Genomic DNA, 20,370 nt, shown 5'->3' with positions numbered 1-20,370 from the left:
TTTCGTTTCTACAGTGATGTGGCATTCTTGTTATATTACCACAATAATAAAAGAAAAAACTAAAACCTTAATAACGTTTACTGAAGTCCGTTAAAAATAGTTGAGGTTAGCTTAGGTTAGGCCTCAGACGTTTGAGGTTAGGGTCCGTAAGGGGACACAGGGAGCCGCTTATGAGGGATCGAGGTTGTGCAGTGTCCTCATGCAAGAATGCAACACCATGTAAGCGCACGCCATGACTGGATTTCCCCATGACTGTCTCTATCAGGTATCTTAATCCCTGGCGCGGCGCCGCATCCCTGCATGTGGTCCCCGCCGCCACCAACACTCCGCCGCGATGACTGCATGCATTCCTCTTCAGGACGGAGCCGCGGCACAAAACACGCTTCACACTCCAAGCCTTTTTTCTGCCAATCATTCTTACGAGAGTCAACCAATAGATTATTTCCTCCATGTCATTTATTTTTCGTAGTCTCGAGACGCAGACACTTTGAAAACAAGATTCTCAGATTACATTATACATCTTGCTTTGGGAATCCCCGCCAGCCTCGCCAGTAATGGGGCGGCAAGAGGCGGCAGTTCTTGCGTTTATTCAGCTCTTGGCTTCCCTCCATTTGTGTAAATAATAGAAAAAAGTTCCACTCGGCGCCAGTCATACATAATTCATACACAGACACTCGACTTCCCTCCCAAAGGCAAAACATCGCTGCTCTCGTGACTGGCGGAGAGAGGAAGACAGACGCCAACCAGTGAGTCTCCGTCCCTGCCTCACTCTTCATTTACACCTCGATCACTGCAAGACACACGCCGGGGAGGGAATGTATTGCGAACCTAAGAAAATACTAAGACTGGGATGGAAGAGGAAGGGAGCTGATGATGACATTAGATCAGAATGCATTTAGAAACTAAGGAATATGGCTGTACCCACAAAAGCTAATGATAATAAGAAAATAAATGGAAATAAATAAATAAATAAAAATAGACAAATAAAGAATAATGAAAAAAATGACCAAACAATAAAAGAAAGATATACAATAATGTTTTCACAAGAATAACACACACACACACACACACACACACACACACACACACACACACACACACACACACACACACACACACACACACTACATGACCACAACTATGATTAACCAAAACGTGCATAACTCCATGTGTGTGTGTGTGTGTGTGTGTGTGTGTGTGTGTGTGTGTGTGTGTGTGTGTGTGTGTGTGTGTGTGTGTGTGTGTGTGTGTGTGTGTGTGTGTGTGTGTGTGTGTGTGTGTGTGTGTGTGTGTGTGTGTGTGTGTGTGTGTGTGTGTGTGTGTGGGTCCCAGGCAGTCTTCACGTGTCGCTTTCCACGGAGGAGCTAAAGAGTGTTCATTTCAAGGCTATTTCGCATCATGTTCCTCGCCTTGTCTGGGAAATGGCCGCCCATCAACTCGCTCGAAGACTCAGCACAGATGCAAATTCGCAGGTTACATGTGTGCTCGTCTTGGTGGGGGAGGAGGGGACCAGGAAGTTGGGGAAGATGGAAGGAATAAAGGGATAGGGGTTGATGGAAAGAGGATGGAGGGGGTTAAGGATGATAGGTAAAGAAGTAAAGGGGTCAGCTGTGTGTGTGTGTGTGTGTGTGTGTAATTCACTGTTTTCACTGTTTGATCTGCTGCAGTCTCTGACGAGACAGCCAGACGTTACCCTACGGAACGAGCTCAGAGCTCATTATTTCCGATCTTCGGATAGGCCTGAGACCAGGCACACACCACACACCGGGACAACAAGGTCACAACTCCTCGATTTACATCCCGTACCTACTCACTGCTAGGTGAACAGGGGCTACACGTGAAAGGAGACACACCCAAATATCTCCACCCGGCCGGGGAATCGAACCCCGGTCCTCTGGCTTGTGAAGCCAGCGCTCTAACCACTGAGCTACCGGGCCGTGTGTGTGTGTGTGTGTGTGTGTGTGTGTGTGTGTGTGTGTGTGTGTTAGGAATGTCTTAATAATAATAGTATTGTTAAGAAATGAGAGAGAGAGAGAGAGAGAGAGAGAGAGAGAGAGAGAGAGAGAGAGAGAGAGAGAGAGAGAGAGAGAGAGAGAGAAGGAACACGAAAAACCGGACAAACACACACACACACACACACACACACACACACACACACACACACACACACACACACAGACATTGTAAAAATAACCCTCACATGCGATCTATTCCTGATGCTGACATAATCCACTTTTTTCAATAAGTATTCCCATTATGTACCGGACACGGGCTAATTGTTTGCACTCGTGACGTCACTACAGGTCACCCACAATGCCCCGTGCTTCTTCTCGCTTCAACTCTGACTTTTCCAGTTAGGCGCTCCCTGCTCTTACGTTCAAAGATACGACTGCTTCGGTTACTCTGGTTATCTTCACGACACTTGGTGCTATCTGCGACTCATTAACGCTATGTATATGCCAGCCGAGGAGATGAAGGGGCGGAGGTACAGGATGGAAAGGGCACGAGGTGGTGGTGGTGGTGGTGGGGGAGGCAATGAATGAAGGTCAAGGGGAGTGTAGAAGAAAACAACGCAGTAGGAAGTAGGAATAGTACGGAGAGTGGAAGATCGTAAGGGAGAGGAATGAAAGGAGTATGAAAAAATAAAAATAAAAAATGTAAGAGTGAATTAAAAAAAAAGTAAGGTGTTGATGTTTGAAAGTAATTAGAGGAGGGCATACATAAGGGGATTAGTGCAGAAAAACGGTAAAAGTAAGTAAACAATGAAAGGAAAAGCATATATACGATTAGAGAGTGAAGTTAGAAGAAAATGTGCACGAGTGAAATAAGAAAGTAAAATGTAAATGTTTAAAGGCGGTTAAAAGAAGGAATAGTGAAAGGAATTAGTGCATGAAAGGGTTAGAGTAAGTGAAACGAAAGGAAAGAGAGAGTAGTGAGAGGAAAGACGAGTTGAGGAATAAAGAATGAAAGGAATATGAAAAAAAACTAAGTAGAGTGGAATAAAAAGGAACGCATGTAGAGGCTTGAATGAAAGACTATTTTGAGGCATAAATGACAGGAAAGGCAGGGAGGCAGGGAGGCAGGGAGGCAGGGAGGCAGGGAGGGGAGAGGAAAGGTGTGAGGCATGGGACGGTAGGGAAGTTGGGAGGGAAGGAGGGAAAGGAAGGAGAGAAAAATGTAACGAGACAGTAAGAGGAGGAGGTGTGAAAATTGGTCGTCTGTGCAAAAAGATAAATTGAGGATGATTTATGTTATCTGAAATTATTACTAGAGAGAGAGAGAGAGAGAGAGAGAGAGAGAGAGAGAGGCGGGGGAGGAGTGGGGACTTGCATAATGACATCACATGCGGCTAACAAGCAGCGTGTTGCGTGGTGCGTGGTCACCTGCGCCACCCACGCCGCATTACCTTGCTTCCCGTGTGACTTTGAGACTCTGAGGAGGTCGCATCCCAGTAAGGCAGTCTGGCGCCATTATTACCATCCCCGGCGCCAGCAAGGAGGGGCGGGGGCGCTGGAGGGGCAGGTGGGGGGGGTGAGGGAGTTGTCAGGGTTGGTCGTGCATTCGTGGGTGGCCGCCGCACGCTCCCCCACCTCCTCTTTTCCTCCTACTCCTCTCTGGTCCTCACTCTCCATAAGTCTCCCCCCCCCTAGCTCTCTGTCTCTCTCTCTCTCTTTTCTCTCTTTTCTCTTCGTTCAGTGTCGCGTAGTCTTTCTTTTTTTTTCTTTTTTTTCGGCATTATGCACAAAACCGCTTTCCCTTCTTCGATGCTTTTCACCCCATTTAGCCTGTTTCTCGTTTTCTTTCGTAGTCTTTTTTTTTTTCTTCTTTTTCCCCTCGCGCTTATCTCCTGCTGTCTGCATCCCTTGCCACACCACCACTCCACCCTCCATCCTCACAGCCTACACCTCCACCCTGCAACTCGTCCTGCTCAGCCTCCACCCAGCACGCGGGAAACTATAACTTATACCTGAAAACTCCTCCCTGCCTCCTCCTCCTCCTCACCCCTTCACCTCTGTCCTCTTCCCCTTCACCTCCACCCCGCGCCCCGCCTCCCCCCGCCACCCCACCACTCAGACGTCTGGTAATTACCTTCGTCTTAGCCAACTGTTGAATTTATTGTGGCCGGCGCCATCCACTGTTTACCTGAGGCCAACAGGTAGCGGCGGCGTGGCTACCTGTCCTCGAGTTGGGCCGGCAGGGAGGGCCCAGGCATAGGAGAGGAGGGGTGCGGATCGGTAAGGCAGAAAATGCGGAGTTTGCAAAAATGAATGATGAATAATAAAAGGGATAATTGAATGATATCTTCAGGAGGTCATTACGGATATCGCGTGACATTGTGCGATACAGTGTGTTCGTCCGTGCAGGGTGTGTTAGGTGCTGGGATGGAAGGACTTGAGTGGAATCGTGGGGTCAGTCTGGAGCACAATCACATCAAGGCGGCACAACTTTTTTTTTTTTTTTTTTTTTGCTTTGCTTGTGTGCTCCATCTTCTATGACACCTGCCAGCTATGAGTCAAGGTCATAATTATTTGGACCATTAGCCACGCGGCGTCAGCGAAGCAGGCTAGGAAGTCTTGGCATAGCGCCGTTCACCTGTCGCCCTTTGTGTCTTCAGCAGCAGACCGTGTTTGTTTTGACCATATTAACATTCTAGGGGCCAAGCTGTTGTTTGGGCGGACAGACGGTGAGCGGCAGAGCACAAGGGGCAAGGTGGCCGCGCCCTGAGGGGTGAGGCGGCCCCGAGTGTCCGGCGCCACACGCCCGACGCAGTGGCGGCGGTGGGGCGGCGACGCTGTGGCGCTCTCACCTCACCCTCATCAGCAGGTGGACTTCCTGCTCGACGAAAAGTACTGCTGGGCTCCGCCGCCTCCATCAAGCTGAATGTTAGCATGCCCTAAAAGGCGAAAGGTAAACCTCAATGTGTGTGGCAGTGGAGGCAGAGTGCCCGTGTGTGGCCCTCAGCTCAGAGCCCCGCCATGCACGCACGGACACCTTCCTGCTAGTAAGGCACATCCGAAACGCTGGCGAGGCAAGGATTGGCAGAGAAACCGAGCCATCCATCAACTTCACGTCTTTAAATGTAACTTACGCGCTGACAAGTCAATTATGTTTTTATAGAGCGAGAATTACTGTTAGTTTTAAGACGTTCCTCAAGTCCTGTTCGATATATATATATATATATATATATATATATATATATATATATATATATATATATATATATATATATATATATATGAGACAATAAAAGTATAAACTCACCAGCTTGACTCGTGTGCGTCGGGGAAAACTTGCTTACCTTAAGTCCAGACAGTGACTGGTGCGAAACAGATTACTTACTTTCAAGACCCAAAGTTAACTCAAGAGGTGTTGTTATTTTCTTCACGTACGCACGTTTCCTTTCTCGTGTACATATTTTCTCTGACAATACCGAGAGAGAGAGAGAGAGAGAGAGAGAGAGAGAGAGAGAGAGAGAGAGAGAGAGAGAGAGAGAGAGAGAGAGAGGAGAGAGAGAGGAAAAAGTAAGCCAGTCTGTAGGTACGCACGAAAAGGGAACTTGATGACACGGCAGAAAAAAGAAGGAACGCATTTAAAAGATGCCAAACGAGGAGCCGTGCTAATACTACAATTACTCACACACACACACACACACACACACACACACACACACACACACACACACACACACACAAATAAGTCGATAATATTCCTTGTTACCTTGTCGGCATGATAAATAAATAACTGTGTGTGTGTGTGTGTGTGTGTGTGTGTGTGTGTGTGTGTGTTTTTGCTCAGTTGCTTGTTTTGGAAGTGGAAATCTTGAGGATGACCTTAGAGACAAACGAGCGAGAGGGAATCCATGTAAAGTCGGTGCGGAGTGTTCTTGCAAAAGCTTATACTTTCTACTTATCATCAGCAACCTTCACTGGCCGCCGCTGTGTGTGTGTGTGTGTGTGTGTGTGTGTGTGTGTGTGTGTGTGTGTGTGTGTGTGTGTGTGTGTGTGTGTGTGTGTCTTTCCATAAACTTTAGGTGTCCTCCTCTCATCTTTACCTTATCTGTATATTAAGATTTATTCTCTGTCTCTTTCGTCTTTAAGAGAGTCGAAGTCAACATTACGGATACAAATGATGCTATACAGAATATCAGGTTTCTGTGTATTCAAGTAAGGCCATCACACAAGACATTTCTAGCTAGCCAATTCTGCAGGTAATTTTGAAACCATGGCCTCACTGTTTCTTTTAGGGCCTGGAGTCTTTAGTGAGGTTTATTTTTCGTTTTCTTATACGTCACTTTTTATTATCCCAAGTAAAAAAAATAAGATAAGATGATAACGACAACAACGACGACAGTAATACACTACTACTAACACGAAACACGAAGCAGATCTCCAGCGTGCTAACTGGGAGTGGTTGAAGACAGCCCCGTTTCGCTCACTTAGCTGCCCAGAGATGAAACACAGTCTATTCTAAACTAGCCGCTGGGTCTCGATCTGGGACGAAAATGCCTGTTGTCATATCTTAAGGAAAACAGTAATCTATCCTTTTGATAATATTAATACGATACCAATATTTCTTAAGGCAACACTAATAATGATAGTGAACTAGTAATATCTTTTTAAATATTTTATTAGCGAATATTTGTGTGGATATGAATAATAGATAACTGTATTGACCAACAGAAAATAATTATTATACACATTAAATGAATTATATCATCAATAAGCTACACTATGTTTTGAACAATAACTTACTTCTACAGACCGAGACCCAGCGGCCACTTTTAAAATACAGACTTTAGACCTTCCTCACAGTTACATGGGCAAACGATCTCAGAATAATGCAAAAATTGGAGACTTACTATTACGTATACCATTCCTCTTACTATCATTACCTTGTGCTGAAGAAACCAATACTGCCACTGAAAGGGTGTGGTGATTAAAGGAATACAAGGGATGAAAAGTATTGAAGAGACTGATGCTTTTAAAATACAAGTTCCTTAGAGAGGCGTAGGATATGTTATGTTAACTTAAATCAGCCTGACCTGATCCAACCCAATACAACCCAAGCCAGCCCAACCCAAAACCAATCTAACCCACCTTAACTTAAGTTTAATTAGATAAAAGGGGATCTGTTAGACGTCTTTAATGTTAGATTGAAATAGGTAGATATATCTCATACAGGGGCTGCCACTTGTAGATCTAACAGCCCTTTTTGTCTTTTTCTTGCAGCTTCCTTTATTTTTTTCCTCGTGTTATGAAATTAATGATGTAAGGAACTAGTTATCTGTATTTATATTTCCATAATAAGGCAATATTCGGGTACCTCCTGCCTTTAACCCCTTTAGTACCGTGACACATTTCCATATTCATTCTGCTTAGTATTTGGCGATTTTATACAGCTTCAGAAACTTGTGTGGGGGATTAAAATAGTAAAGACTGTGGTCATTAACCTTCTGACCTCCATAGGCCCTTCCTAAAGTAAATAAAATGGTTTAATCTTATCCAAACTATATGGTAGAAATGTGTCTCAGAACTGAACGGGTTAAAGGTGAATTCAGCCTGATTACGGATAGACGGTGTTCTTGTTACTGTTGCTGTTGGAAGTGGTGATGGTAGTCGTTTTATAATTTTTACTGTAGTTAAAATAAAATATAAAATAAAATAAAAAAACACTATTTAGGGAAGAATCGAAGAAGAAAGGAAGGAAGGAAGGGAACCAGCAAAAAGAAAGGAAGGAAGGAAGGAGATAGAGGTGGAACTGAGGGAGGAGAAGGATGACGAGGAGAAAGGATGGGGAGGAGAGAGAGGGAGGAGGAGGAGGAGGAGGAGATGAAACAGGTTCATGAAGGTCGTCGTGCAGTTCTTGGTCATTGCTGTCTATTTTTATCCATTTACTCCATCACACTTTCATCCTCCCTTCTTTATCAGGCGGCAAGCACTGAGTGACCGCTTCCACCCTCGTCACCTTCAAACAACAGAGCATCACTGACCATATACGCACAATGGGAGGTAATGAGTGACGGAGAATGGGTGTTAATTGAGAGCCGCTACGCAAGGAAAACACAACGAAGCACAGATACTCACTAATGATGGTCGCAGCTGAGGGTTCCGTATACACCATCACATTCGCCATGACACTTCAACTGGTGCTTCCTGAAATAAAGGTGTAAGGAAATTGAAAAGAAAAGAAAAGAAAGTAAAGAGAATAAATAGATAAACGAATCTGGTGAACAGATGCATAAATAAGATACAAATATGAAAAGAACGAAACGTAAATATGATATGAGTAGTAATGACGATGATGATTACTATTATGATTATATTAATAGTAATAATGATGATAATGATAATATTAACAATAATAATAAAAAAAATAATAATAATAACAATAATAATAATAATATGAAACGACAACTCCTACTATAACATCAGCAACAAAAATAATGATAATAGTAATAACAATAACAACAAAAAATAATGATAATGATAAGAATAACAATAGCTACAACAATAATAATGATAATGATAATAATGGTATTAATAATAATAATAATAATAATAATAATAATAATAATAATAATAATAATAATAATAACAACAACAACAATAGCAGTGATAATAGTAACGATGATAGTAATAATAAAATAACAACAACAATAATAAAAACAATACCAATCTTGGCAAGTGAAATCCTAAGAGTTTGCCGCGCTGCCCTCTGACCTCTCCGCTCCGGCAAATCCTCAGTCCCACACTTACAATAAAACAAACACTACAGGAGGAGCGCCCCGCCAGCCTGCCATGCTATGCACGGCCCCACACGGCACCCCATCAACACGCGTCTCTTGCAGGCCTTCACCTTGGTTGCTGGTTGAGTCCTTTCACCTTAGGAGGAGTCGAGACAGCGTTTATTAGTTCATGAGGCAAAGTCACTGGCGGGACACACGGCGTAAACAAAGCAACAATTATAGGTATCACGTGCCGCCTCTCCAACCCTGACGCCGCTATGGTGTGGAGGGCGTCGAGGCCACAGACGGAGGGCAAGACGCAATATTTATTCCGCAATTTTTGCAGGAAATCTTTCTTCACCTGACCTGACTAGTAATTGAAGGCTTATCATCATCCACTTGTACAATAGTTACATCACCACTCTCCCTTAATGGGCGCGCAGGCCGGGCGGGAGGGAAGGGAGGGCGTGGCAAAAACCAGACCATGAACTCCGAACGACACCTCTGAATACGGCCATGTAAAGGAGCAATATATTCTCAAATTATACGTAAATATTCGTAACATGCGTCCACTATCTGTTGCTGCAGAGAGAGAGAGAGAGAGAGAGAGAGAGAGAGAGAGTGTGTGTGTGTGTGTGTTCCAGTTAAGGTGCTATCAACTTCCATCAGGACCATCACCTCTGCGTTCTCATGCGAATTAAGTCTACGGCGACGCGGTGCCAGATCAGCGGTGCCAACAAGTCTAGCATTACTATGAACACAAAACGTGCGTCGTACAAAGTCGCTGCTTCGATACCTATGTAGTAAGCGTGACGTATAACACGCTCCACAGGAAACTTGCTTTATGCAGTAACTTCCTTCAAGATATGCCATGTTTATGTGGACTAATCTTTCACAGTTCATTCTTTTCTTGATTCATTATGGATTTTTTTTTTTACTTAGATATCAATAGCTAAACACCAGCCAATTGTATAAGATCACGCCTTATTTCCCACTTGAGTGATGAATTAGTTCCTCACAGCATAACTTGAGATTCTATAAGTAAACACAGTCTTGTGCCACAAATTTGCCCGTGCGAAGTTAGTCCCCAGAACAAAGTCAAACATCGTGTTCCGTTAATCTCGTCAATACGAGGTGGCATTTCGTATTGCACTTGTGGAAAGATGTTTAAATACTCCTGGTTACTACAATATGGACTGGTTCAGTTTCCTGTCAAGCCAGAGTAACAGACAATCTAGCTTAATGTCCATGTGCGGTGGAAGCCGAATGTGATTGATGATCAGCATGTGGTAGGTCACATAGGCTAAGTGTTCACTTCAGAGAAATATATCATATATACTTCACTTACCTATCGATTCCCAAACTGATGTTAAAAAATAAAGCTTGCTTTATCCATTCACTGATTAAACTGCCAAGATATGTTCCCAATTCAGGCAATGGTAAGGAACTCCATTGGATAAACAGGCTGCCTTGGTAATAATGAATGACAGTTTTGACAATCATATTGTTCAGTTCATCATAAATTTGACTGGGATTTTGAAGGTGTTAGGTGAAATTTCCCAAAAGCCTGATAGGCATATATTTTTATTGGCATGTACATGAAATTATAACAATGGTATATTCACATATAACAATATTAATGGCAAAGATAATCATGTTCATGGCGGAGTCACATATACCATGAAATGTGGAGACCCTCTGCCTCGATCATGCTGCTCAGCTGGCAGCACCTCACACTGCACTCACAGCACACACAAAGGCTCTCGTATTGTCATTAACGCATGCAATCCTCAAGGATGAGCAGGAGACTCTGCCTCAACACACACACTTGATTTATAACAAAACAAAATGGTCATCCAAGACTCTGCAGCAGCCTCAGACTCTTGGCATTCAATGCTGCAATAAATACCCCTATGTGATGAGATCCATGACACTAATGCAGTGTCCTTCAGGACGCTTTGTGATTACCAGGATGTGCCTAGCACTCAACAAATAAACAATGCATAAAAAAATAACAAACTTATAATCACCTTGACCATAACAATGAACATGTAGCCTATAAAACCTTTATGAAACAGATAAAATACAAAACTGAGAAAATTGTGTTTAACTAAATCTTTCAGCTGTTACCAGCCAGCTACTGGAAATTCATCAGGTAAAACAAATAAAATCCACCACCAACTGCACTGCTGAAGACCCAACTGTTGCAAGCTGCACACTAAACAAAAGTAAAAAAAAAAAAAGAAAAAGCCTGAGATCTCTTACTCTATTCTTGAGACACATTTTGTGCCTCTTAAGATGACTGGTCACTGCTCATCCTTACCTGTCTCTTTTGTATACACACACACACACACACACACACACACACACACACACACACACACACACACACACACACACACACACAGCACCTGTCCTCTAGCCTAGAAGCCAAACCACTAAGCACCATGATAAATTTTATGTTTAATGGTTCAGTAACACAAATCTTCATCTTTCTAACAACTTCAAAATACAAGAGAAAATTGCAAACACATTAATGATAATGATCAAAATAATAATAGTAGTAATAATAACAATAGCAATAAGAATAACAACAATAATAATAATAATAATAATAATAATAATAATAATAATAATAATAATAATTATATCAATAATAAAAATTCATACAATAACATAGTGATGAGGCTCAACATTATCTTCCAAACACAAACTCTTGAAATGGCTGCATAAAAACAGATCCTGCATAAAAGGACTCATTGCTTCAATCACATGTCTTCAGTATCCACCCAACATTACATAGGATATCACACACCATAAAAGATATAAAAGTACACAAGTACATATGTCACTAAATAACAGTTCCTAACACACACACACACACACACACACACACACACACACACACACACACACACACACACACACACACACACACCATTACCACGTCCTTGAGGTACACAGTCTTGCACAGTGCCAGTGATCAGAAAGCATAATACATACCCATTTCTCACTTATTCAAGCACCTGTTTGTGTATCAATAAAAAGAGAACAGTAATACAAATGCACACTCACATCAGTTCCTATATCATTACTCATATGCACTACTGCCAGAAGAAACTACAGAGTAATAAGTATGCAACCTTAAACAATATCTTTGGACCTCTGGAGCACAAGACTCTCAATACCATGCCCCTAAGGCCTCCTGCACAGTATGCTTGACCACCACCTCTCCAGAGAAACAGCACAGATAAGGTTGCTATCTTTATGCTCATGCTTTAAAAGAAGCTGAAAACCTGAGGCATATAATTCTACAGGGAGAAAAGGAAGCCACTGACAACATAAGTACTGGAGAGAGTTCTTGTGGAGCCTTTACAGAGGCCATTCACTCTCAGTATTATATAAACACACAAATGTGAGTAATAAACAAATGAATCTATATTGACTACTATTTGATGAGCACCCACTACTAAGCATAAAAGGATTACAGCACCAGTATGACCACTGGTTGCTAAAACTTATGCCTTCAGTCCTTCACACATTCTAAAGTAATTAGCCTCTCATGCTTACTAATTACTATTCATTGATGCTACAGTAACTAAGATCAATAGAGAGGAAACACTGTTGTCACTCAATTAAGAAAACTAAGTATTTGTTATGACCGGTCAGCAGTAATTGGGAGCAAATCTACAAACTATCTTATTTAATAGTGATATGATTATTAATGCTCACAGTGGATGAAATATTAGTCATGGATGCAACCAATGGCCTCAATAAACTGTGATCTTGATTGAAGGTAAATTTGTGCTGGTTATTCTGAAGTTTATTCTATCAATACCTAATACACTCAACCTTGTAAAATATTAAAAAAAAATGTATCTCCAACAGTCATTGCATAACTGTATCATAAGCCCTTCTGCTCCCAGAGAGAGAGAGAGAGAGAGAGAGAGAGAGAGAGAGAGAGAGAGAGAGAGAGAGAGAGAGAGAGAGAGAATAGGTATTCCTCATCAGCATTAGTAAGAGGTTCGCTGTGTCTGAGTTGTGACAGTGGTGACAGGCATCACAATGAGAGCAGCAGGGCTATGATACACAGCTCACGTCCCTTATTGTATTCATATACATAACATACATTTTTGTTTTTAAATACAGCACAATCTAGAAGTTGCAAATACATATACCACAATGTCATGAACAAAAAATAACATCTGGCTACTTTTCATGATGCTTCTGTCTTATGCTCCCTCCCTGCCTTCATTCAAGACTGCTGAGGCAAACTGTGGCTAAGTGGCAGCTCTACAAATCACAAACTCCCTTAATTCAATCAATAATACCATCAACTTAATTTTTGAAGTATGACTTAGATAATATGCTTCTGCCTGATACTAAAGCTAATTCATCACTCCACTGGACTGGTTCTATCTAAAAAACCTCCTAGATCTTTATCATATTCTGGGCTAGATTACATGCTTCTGACTGATGTTATAAGATTTATTTTATAAAGTTAATGAAGCTTGGGTTGGGAACTATATTTGCAAGCTAACAGCAAAGACCAGACATTTACAAGTATGTAAGGCTTTCCACAATATTTATCTTATTATTCTTTTAACTTATCTTATTCATGCATATTTCATCACAGTTATCTAATAAAGCAGTTCAAAACTGTCATAGAATGATGCAACACAAAGAGAGGGAGGCACAATTTCCTTGAGTACTCTGTGGAATTAAGATGCTGTTTGATATTGTCATAAAAGCAATCATCATTACCAATTAGTGCTGAGTTGACTCATTACAACAAAAAAAGTGGCTGTGCATATGTTACTGTCTGTATTATATATGCTAATAGAGGAGTATGAGCTGCAATGTACACTGATGTATTACAATAAATGAATAAAAATTATCTGAATATTGCTTTCAATGAAATACAAACAAGAATAAAAATTACATGCATATATGCAAACAAAGTGTGACACACACACACACACACACACACACACACACACACACACACACACACACACACACACACATACTAGTTCCCAGAAAGGCACAACCGTTTGATGTAAGGAAAAAAGGGACTTGTTCAGAGTCCTTCCTATGAACCAACAAATCCTACCATTACAAATACTTAGCCAACCCTGTAGCAATGAACAACAATCACTGTAGTACTGATTATCATTTTTAAAGACTGATGATCACATACTTGCATGTAACTATGTACAATATCATGTCACATCATAATGTATTCATATGCTCCAGGTCTCCATAAGAACTTAGGATATACTCATACTCTATGACAATCATTCACATATGTATGTAGCATTTTATGGAAATACATTTTATCTGAAAGTGTTAGCAACCTCTACTAATGTAAAGAACATTACTATATCATAATACAGAGGAATACCATTCAATTTAAGTGATCACCACCATCAACAAGACCAAAGTATGGCATATATATGATGACCAAGCCGCAACTCAGAGGAAAAACAAAAATAAAATGCACATATAAACACAGTATGAAAATCACTGCAGTATATGCTCTAGCAGGCTAATGTGTCGCAGTATACTTGCCTTTCAAAGAACTGTTACTCCTTCAAATCATGAACTACTGATACAAATGGATTCTCTACAATTACATTTGAAAATTTCTTTGCTAAAAGTTACACCTTTATTAGTATCATCCAGATTTATACATTTTTGATGCATACAATATATATATATATATATATATATATATATATATATATATATATATATATATATATATATATATATATATATATATATATATACCATTTGTTTTGACTTCATGCAAAAGTCAGCAGTTAAAAGGCAAATAAACTTACACTAACATGAAAAGCAATGACTGATTCTAACTGAAACTTACTACATACCTACTGCTTGTATTTGTCTTTATTCTCATTGGTATTGAGTGAGTGGGAATACAAGCTTTACTAGAAAGAAGTATCACTCATGTGGTGTGTGTCCATCACAATTTTGACATAGGAAGGAATCATTTTCAATTGTTTTCTTAAATGCAACACTGTAATACAATAAAAATGCTATACAGACTTGATCTATCCAAATACTAAATATACTTACTGTATCTGGATACCTGATATCTGACTCTTTCAAGAATACAAGACAGCAAGTCAAGCAAAAAATCTTGTAACTTTACTTTCTGGAAAAGATGTCATATGTTCATGATACTACTTGAATATACCATCCTTTTTACATCTGAGAAGTTATACTAAATACAGAATAAAGTTGTTACTGTCCTTTAAACATTATATATGTCTTACTGAATCCTGGAGACTTCACTGTCCAAAATCAGTGCAGTAAAAGTGAGTGGAAGTCTCTGAGCGAGAGAGTATGAAAATGACTCAAATCTTCCTTCCACATCACCTAGCATGCTTTACTTGTCTCCAAACAGGGGAGTACAAAACATGTATGTACATACACATGGTCAACAGCAAATTGCAAATATTACAGAAAACATCTGTTTCCATGATTTAGTGATGACCACACAGTGAACAATGAACTGTACAGAACTATAGCTATAGTCTATAGCTCAGATGGAGCTTCAAACTTTTGTGCATTAGATTAGCAATGGGTAGTAAAATGTAAATCAATAATAACAAGCAAATAAATAACATGACAAAGTACAAAGAGCTATTCTATACAGAATGCAGAATAAAACAAAGCAGTCAGCATGATTGGCAACACCACACCATTTCTCCCATCTAATGCCAACCACCCCCTCCCCAGTGAGCATTAGTCAACTAAGAATCACCATTACATTACTGTAATATACCTGCATCATGCCTACAAATGTAGCTAGGGAAATATATCCTCTCTTTTTACTGAGTGTGTTGTGGGCCACTGCAGGATCTGATACATGTTATATGGAGTGGTGCTTCTGATCTATGTATTGACAAGCTTTTTAATAATTCCAAAAGTTAATTTCAGGTCACTCCAACACCAACTTATAATCAGCCACAGTATTACTAGGTTGACCATGATAACTTTAAATCTTTATATATAACTGGCTTTAAAAAAATCTTAGCAAAACAGAAATTGGGAAGCTCTATTGGAGAGCCCAGCCATGCAAGTGCACAAACTGCAAAATCTATCTACATGTGTTTCACTTTCAGATACTCTACATAATAATGTACAATGTATCTTTAGAGTAGAAAATGTATCTTTGCTTTGTATATTTGCTAAGACAGCCAGCCAACCTGAGACAAAAAACACCTGCAGTGTCAGTGAGATCACCCAAGATGGATATAGGTGACTTACAGTGACCCAAACACACTATAAAGGTGAAAGATGTTGCTGCAATATCTGCAGTAAGTAGATGCAATCAATGACATAGGAAAATGTTTTGAAGTTCTGAAACAATATGCACACCATTCTTCTAATTTTTGCTAGTTTGTATCACAAATTTTTAAACTAACTGTTGAAAACCAAAGATCAATAGCTGAATATTTCCTCAGATATTAACCCTATTTGCATTTTCAATTCTTAATTTTTTTCCAGAGTCCTAATTTTAGGTTGACAGCTTAAAGCAATCTCAAGGGTATACATGAGAGAGAGAGAGAGAGAGAGAGAGAGAGAGAGAGAGAGAGAGAGAGAGAGAGAGAGAGAGAGAGAGAGAGAGAGAGAGAGAGAGAGCAGGATGAAGGAGGGGGCATTGGAAAGGAGGGAGGGAGGGTGTATGTGTAGGTCTCTTGGCAAACTGCTGGCATCAGAATTTTTCTTCAGTTATTTTATTTTCTAGAAATTGATGAGCTAATAAACAGTACATGCAAGCATGCACTACATGCATGCACATACACACACAAACATACACACACACACACACACACACACACACATACATACATAAATATATACTGGAGAATAACACCTCTTATCATAAACATTTTTTTTTATAAATGTATTAAATAATCTTTCAGGCTGTCCAAAAATACTGGCATAGCCATTTAACAAGCTATACATTTGCATTTATTCTTGGTAGTACTGCAATAAGTCATTACTGGGTTACCTAGGATCAGGAAGGATATTCTACCACAAAAAAACAAACATATCTCTTATTTTTTGTTAGACTTGTCAGTAATACCAAGTTTCACAGCATAACCTCCTCCAGCATTCCACCCCACACAAGGCATGATGGACAGTGTTAATGTACTTTCATCCTTCAGCAGGAAGATAAATGTTGTTATTACTGAACCCTAATTGTATGTTACATTTCTTCTTAAGAATGTTGGCTCTAGAGTACTGTGGTGTTATACTTGTAAATACGGTATAAAATGTTAAAGGAAGTCAAGTTAGAAAGCAAAACATTAGTAAAACAAGTCTATAAAAGTTAATTGAATGATGAAGTATCTAATAACAAAGCTATCAAGACGACACATCAGAGCACCAATGTTAAGTGTCTTTCAATGATTAATTAATTATTCTGCAATGTCATTTTTCAAACAAAGAAAGCATTCTTATGTATATACAAGACTGCACTACATTCTTGCATAGGTAACCTGTTACTCCATAAAATGTAGCAAAGAATAAAATAGAATAAATAAATATATAAATAAATAATAGATAAACAAATGAAAAAGAAAATACAAGAGTTTAGAAAAGTTATCTTTCATGTTGCAGAACTTCTTACAAAAGAATAATATTGATCTTCATGAGATGGCCTACCACCGAGCCAAGAGTTGGCCACCTATTAATGGCTTAAGACACATCACCATCACATCACACTGATATCAACCATCTTTGAAAGAACTAGAAAATTTAGGCTAAACAAAAGATTTCTTACTTACATTAAGGTTTTGCAGAAATTTAGCCCATAATAAATTATGCACGTTTCATAACACGGAGAAAGATTTGTTATACGGAAACTTGTCAATATGATAATAAAATTCAGTATTCAGTTTTAGTGTTTGGAAAAGATTTTTTTTTCTTAGAGGGGAAAAAAGGAAGGCAATATAACATTTCACAAATAAAACCACCACACTGGGTTGTGAAACTTGTGCCTCAGTAAAATGATGCAGGATTACCAGCATGATCACAGCAAACATTTTCAATGATTAAATGGGTGAGGATCAACCACATACACTATATACACACTTATCTACACTCTCCACAGCTCTGTAATAAATAAGTCCCAATATGTTATGGGTGATTGCAATAAAATATGGAGGAAAGTATGTATTTCCCTACATTGCATCATGACTACATTGTGATGCATTCATATCAAGTTGTAAGGAAATTAACCTTAATGTGAGAAGTGAAAAAAAAAAAATAAATAATAATGATTATAACTTCATGACATTAATTCACAAACCAATCACAAAAACAAATCCTATACTAAGGTAATGAAATGTGGGGTTAGTTGTCAACCATCAAACTGTTCTCGAGCAACACTCAGGTAAGTTGTCACCTCCTGCCAGGGCTTCAGTTAGCTGCTACATGCTTGTAAGGCATTATACTAGACCTATACTACTGTAACATTTGGCTATATTCAACTAGTAATATATATGTATATGTTCAATACCATTGCATGGCATGGTAAATAATTTAATCAATCTAACAATCTATTTTCAATATCTATGTAAGTGAATCGTGTAAAACTCTCTTTAAGAAATCAAATTTGCTTACTTAGCTCTGAAAACACAATTTTAAAAATTTCTACAATTTCCATCATTATCTTCAAGAATCTATGCATTACTATTTTTTGGCAATGTTATGTGAGCAATTATTTACAAGTTACCAATTCTCAGCCTCAGTGAGGGCAGCTAAACACTAATGAGCCTCACAAACAGTGAAGTGAGCTCCATGGCAAATAAGACAAGAGCACAATAGACTAAAATGAATGGCCTGAAATGTAAACACACAAAAGATTACTGAATTATGATGACAAACAATGTGTTATACATGTGTCCATAAAGAGGAACTTGTAATAGCCTCATGTATCAATCAAAATGATTAAATATTAAGGCTATCTTAAGAGTATATGTAAGGCCCAGTACATGAATGATACTTATACATTCACAGTTCACATGCTGTTTTCTTTCCCACTCAAGGCTTTCACTTCAGCTGTAATTAGAGATTACAATGGCAACTCAGTTTGGTAAAAATTGTCATTTCAACCACAAAAAAATGTAAATGCCATTGTCACCCAAATAAAGCCTAATTAGAGCAGCCTTTTCTGAAATGATCAACAGATCTGTGACTAAACAACTTGCATAGACCAAACCCCAAATTAACATTCATTCCTCTTTTCATGCCACATTTCTATTTGTGATAGTCGGGCTTTTCTCACACAAGTTATCAGCACAAAGTCTATAATTCACACACACTGAGCAGCAAAGAGGGATCCACTAAAAATTTTCACCTAATTCCAAGAATGTTAATGCTTCCAATTCCACATGGGTTGTTGTTGCTGCTGTTGCTGCTGCTGTTGCTGATGTAGCCTCCGGTCTTGCTGGTGGTGGCTATGTGAGGGCTGCTGCTGATTATTTGACATAGGAGTGGAGTTGCTGGTATCCATTTGCTCATAATGTGGGATTGAAGAAGAGCTATCAGCACCATTAGTGAAGTTGAAAGGGTTCTGGATGGATCTTGGGGAGAAAGGTCCCCCGGAATTAGGAGTGAATGGCTTGCGTGGAGAGCGTGCTTTCACCACACTTGGCCGAGCCATTTCCTCTAACACTGATGGTGCCACATATGTGAAACCCTGTCAAAAATAAATTAAAGGCATATAGCCATATCTCCATTTCATAACCTTAATTTTCAATAAAATATTTTCTCAAACATTGTCAACCTACTACTCAACTACTTCCAACTCACTAATCTTATTTGCTACTATTGTCAATACTTCTCATTCACCTTCTAAAGCCACACTAGTCACCAAACCATTCATCCATCCTTTACAAATCCAAAACTACCAGAAAACTGGACACTGGCTGTTTGAGAATCTCCATGAGTTTGTCGCATAAGAAGTTTTACCTTTAATTTTCATGGCTGTGGTTGCATTTTGTTTTAGCATGACTAATAGAATGTACCTTTGTCCTCTCTAATTCCTTCAATTCATTCAGTCTTTTTTATTTAATATGATGTCTTAAAGACTAGCAGGAGTAATACTGACAACTGAAAATCAAAAAATTTTGAGCAAGTTCATAATATAAAGAGAGAAGATGACTGGTCTCTTCTAAAGCAGAGCCTGGTGTCCTTTACTATACCTAAAGCTGTATTTGTATTTTTCATTTTTTTATTCAAGGTAATCCTGGGCTTAAAATCCCACTCTCCCTTGTCCACTATTTCCTATTCTCAAGATGATGATGGGATTCAAAAATCCAGTGTGAATCCTCTGCAAACAACTGTATTTAGCAATCATTTACTAGCATTTCTATGACAAACAACACTTTTCTCTCCTCTCTAATCATAATATTCTCACACACACACACACACACACACACACACACACACACACACACACACAAACAGAGTCACAAACATTAAACATGCACTCTCTGCCTAACTCTTTTTACTAAAGCTTCTACTCATTTCACTATACAGTGGTATTTCAACATACGATTTTGATTCGTTCCATGACGATCGTTGTATATAAAAAAAATTGT

General features: G+C 39.5%; 1 protein-coding gene across 8 annotated transcripts in view; it reads right to left on the bottom strand.

The window, feature by feature from the left end:
- Positions 1 to 10,296: 10,296 nt before the first annotated feature.
- LOC123506336 (ribosomal protein S6 kinase beta-1-like) overlaps positions 10,297 to 20,370 on the bottom strand; it is a 32,394-nt gene continuing 22,320 nt past the window's right edge. For all 8 annotated transcript variants that reach the window (XM_045258314.1, XM_045258313.1, XM_045258316.1 and 5 more), the window contains one exon: positions 10,297 to 19,466. In XM_045258314.1, coding sequence (XP_045114249.1) covers positions 19,140 to 19,466 — 327 coding nt within the window. In that variant the 3' untranslated portion in view covers positions 10,297 to 19,139. The remainder of the gene's footprint in view (positions 19,467 to 20,370) is intronic.

Source organism: Portunus trituberculatus, chromosome 19, assembly GCF_017591435.1.
Source record: "Portunus trituberculatus isolate SZX2019 chromosome 19, ASM1759143v1, whole genome shotgun sequence".
Classification (NCBI taxonomy): Eukaryota; Metazoa; Arthropoda; class Malacostraca; order Decapoda; family Portunidae; genus Portunus; species Portunus trituberculatus.
Note: the sequence above shows the minus strand (reverse complement) of the source record. Positions and strands in the feature narration are given on the sequence as shown.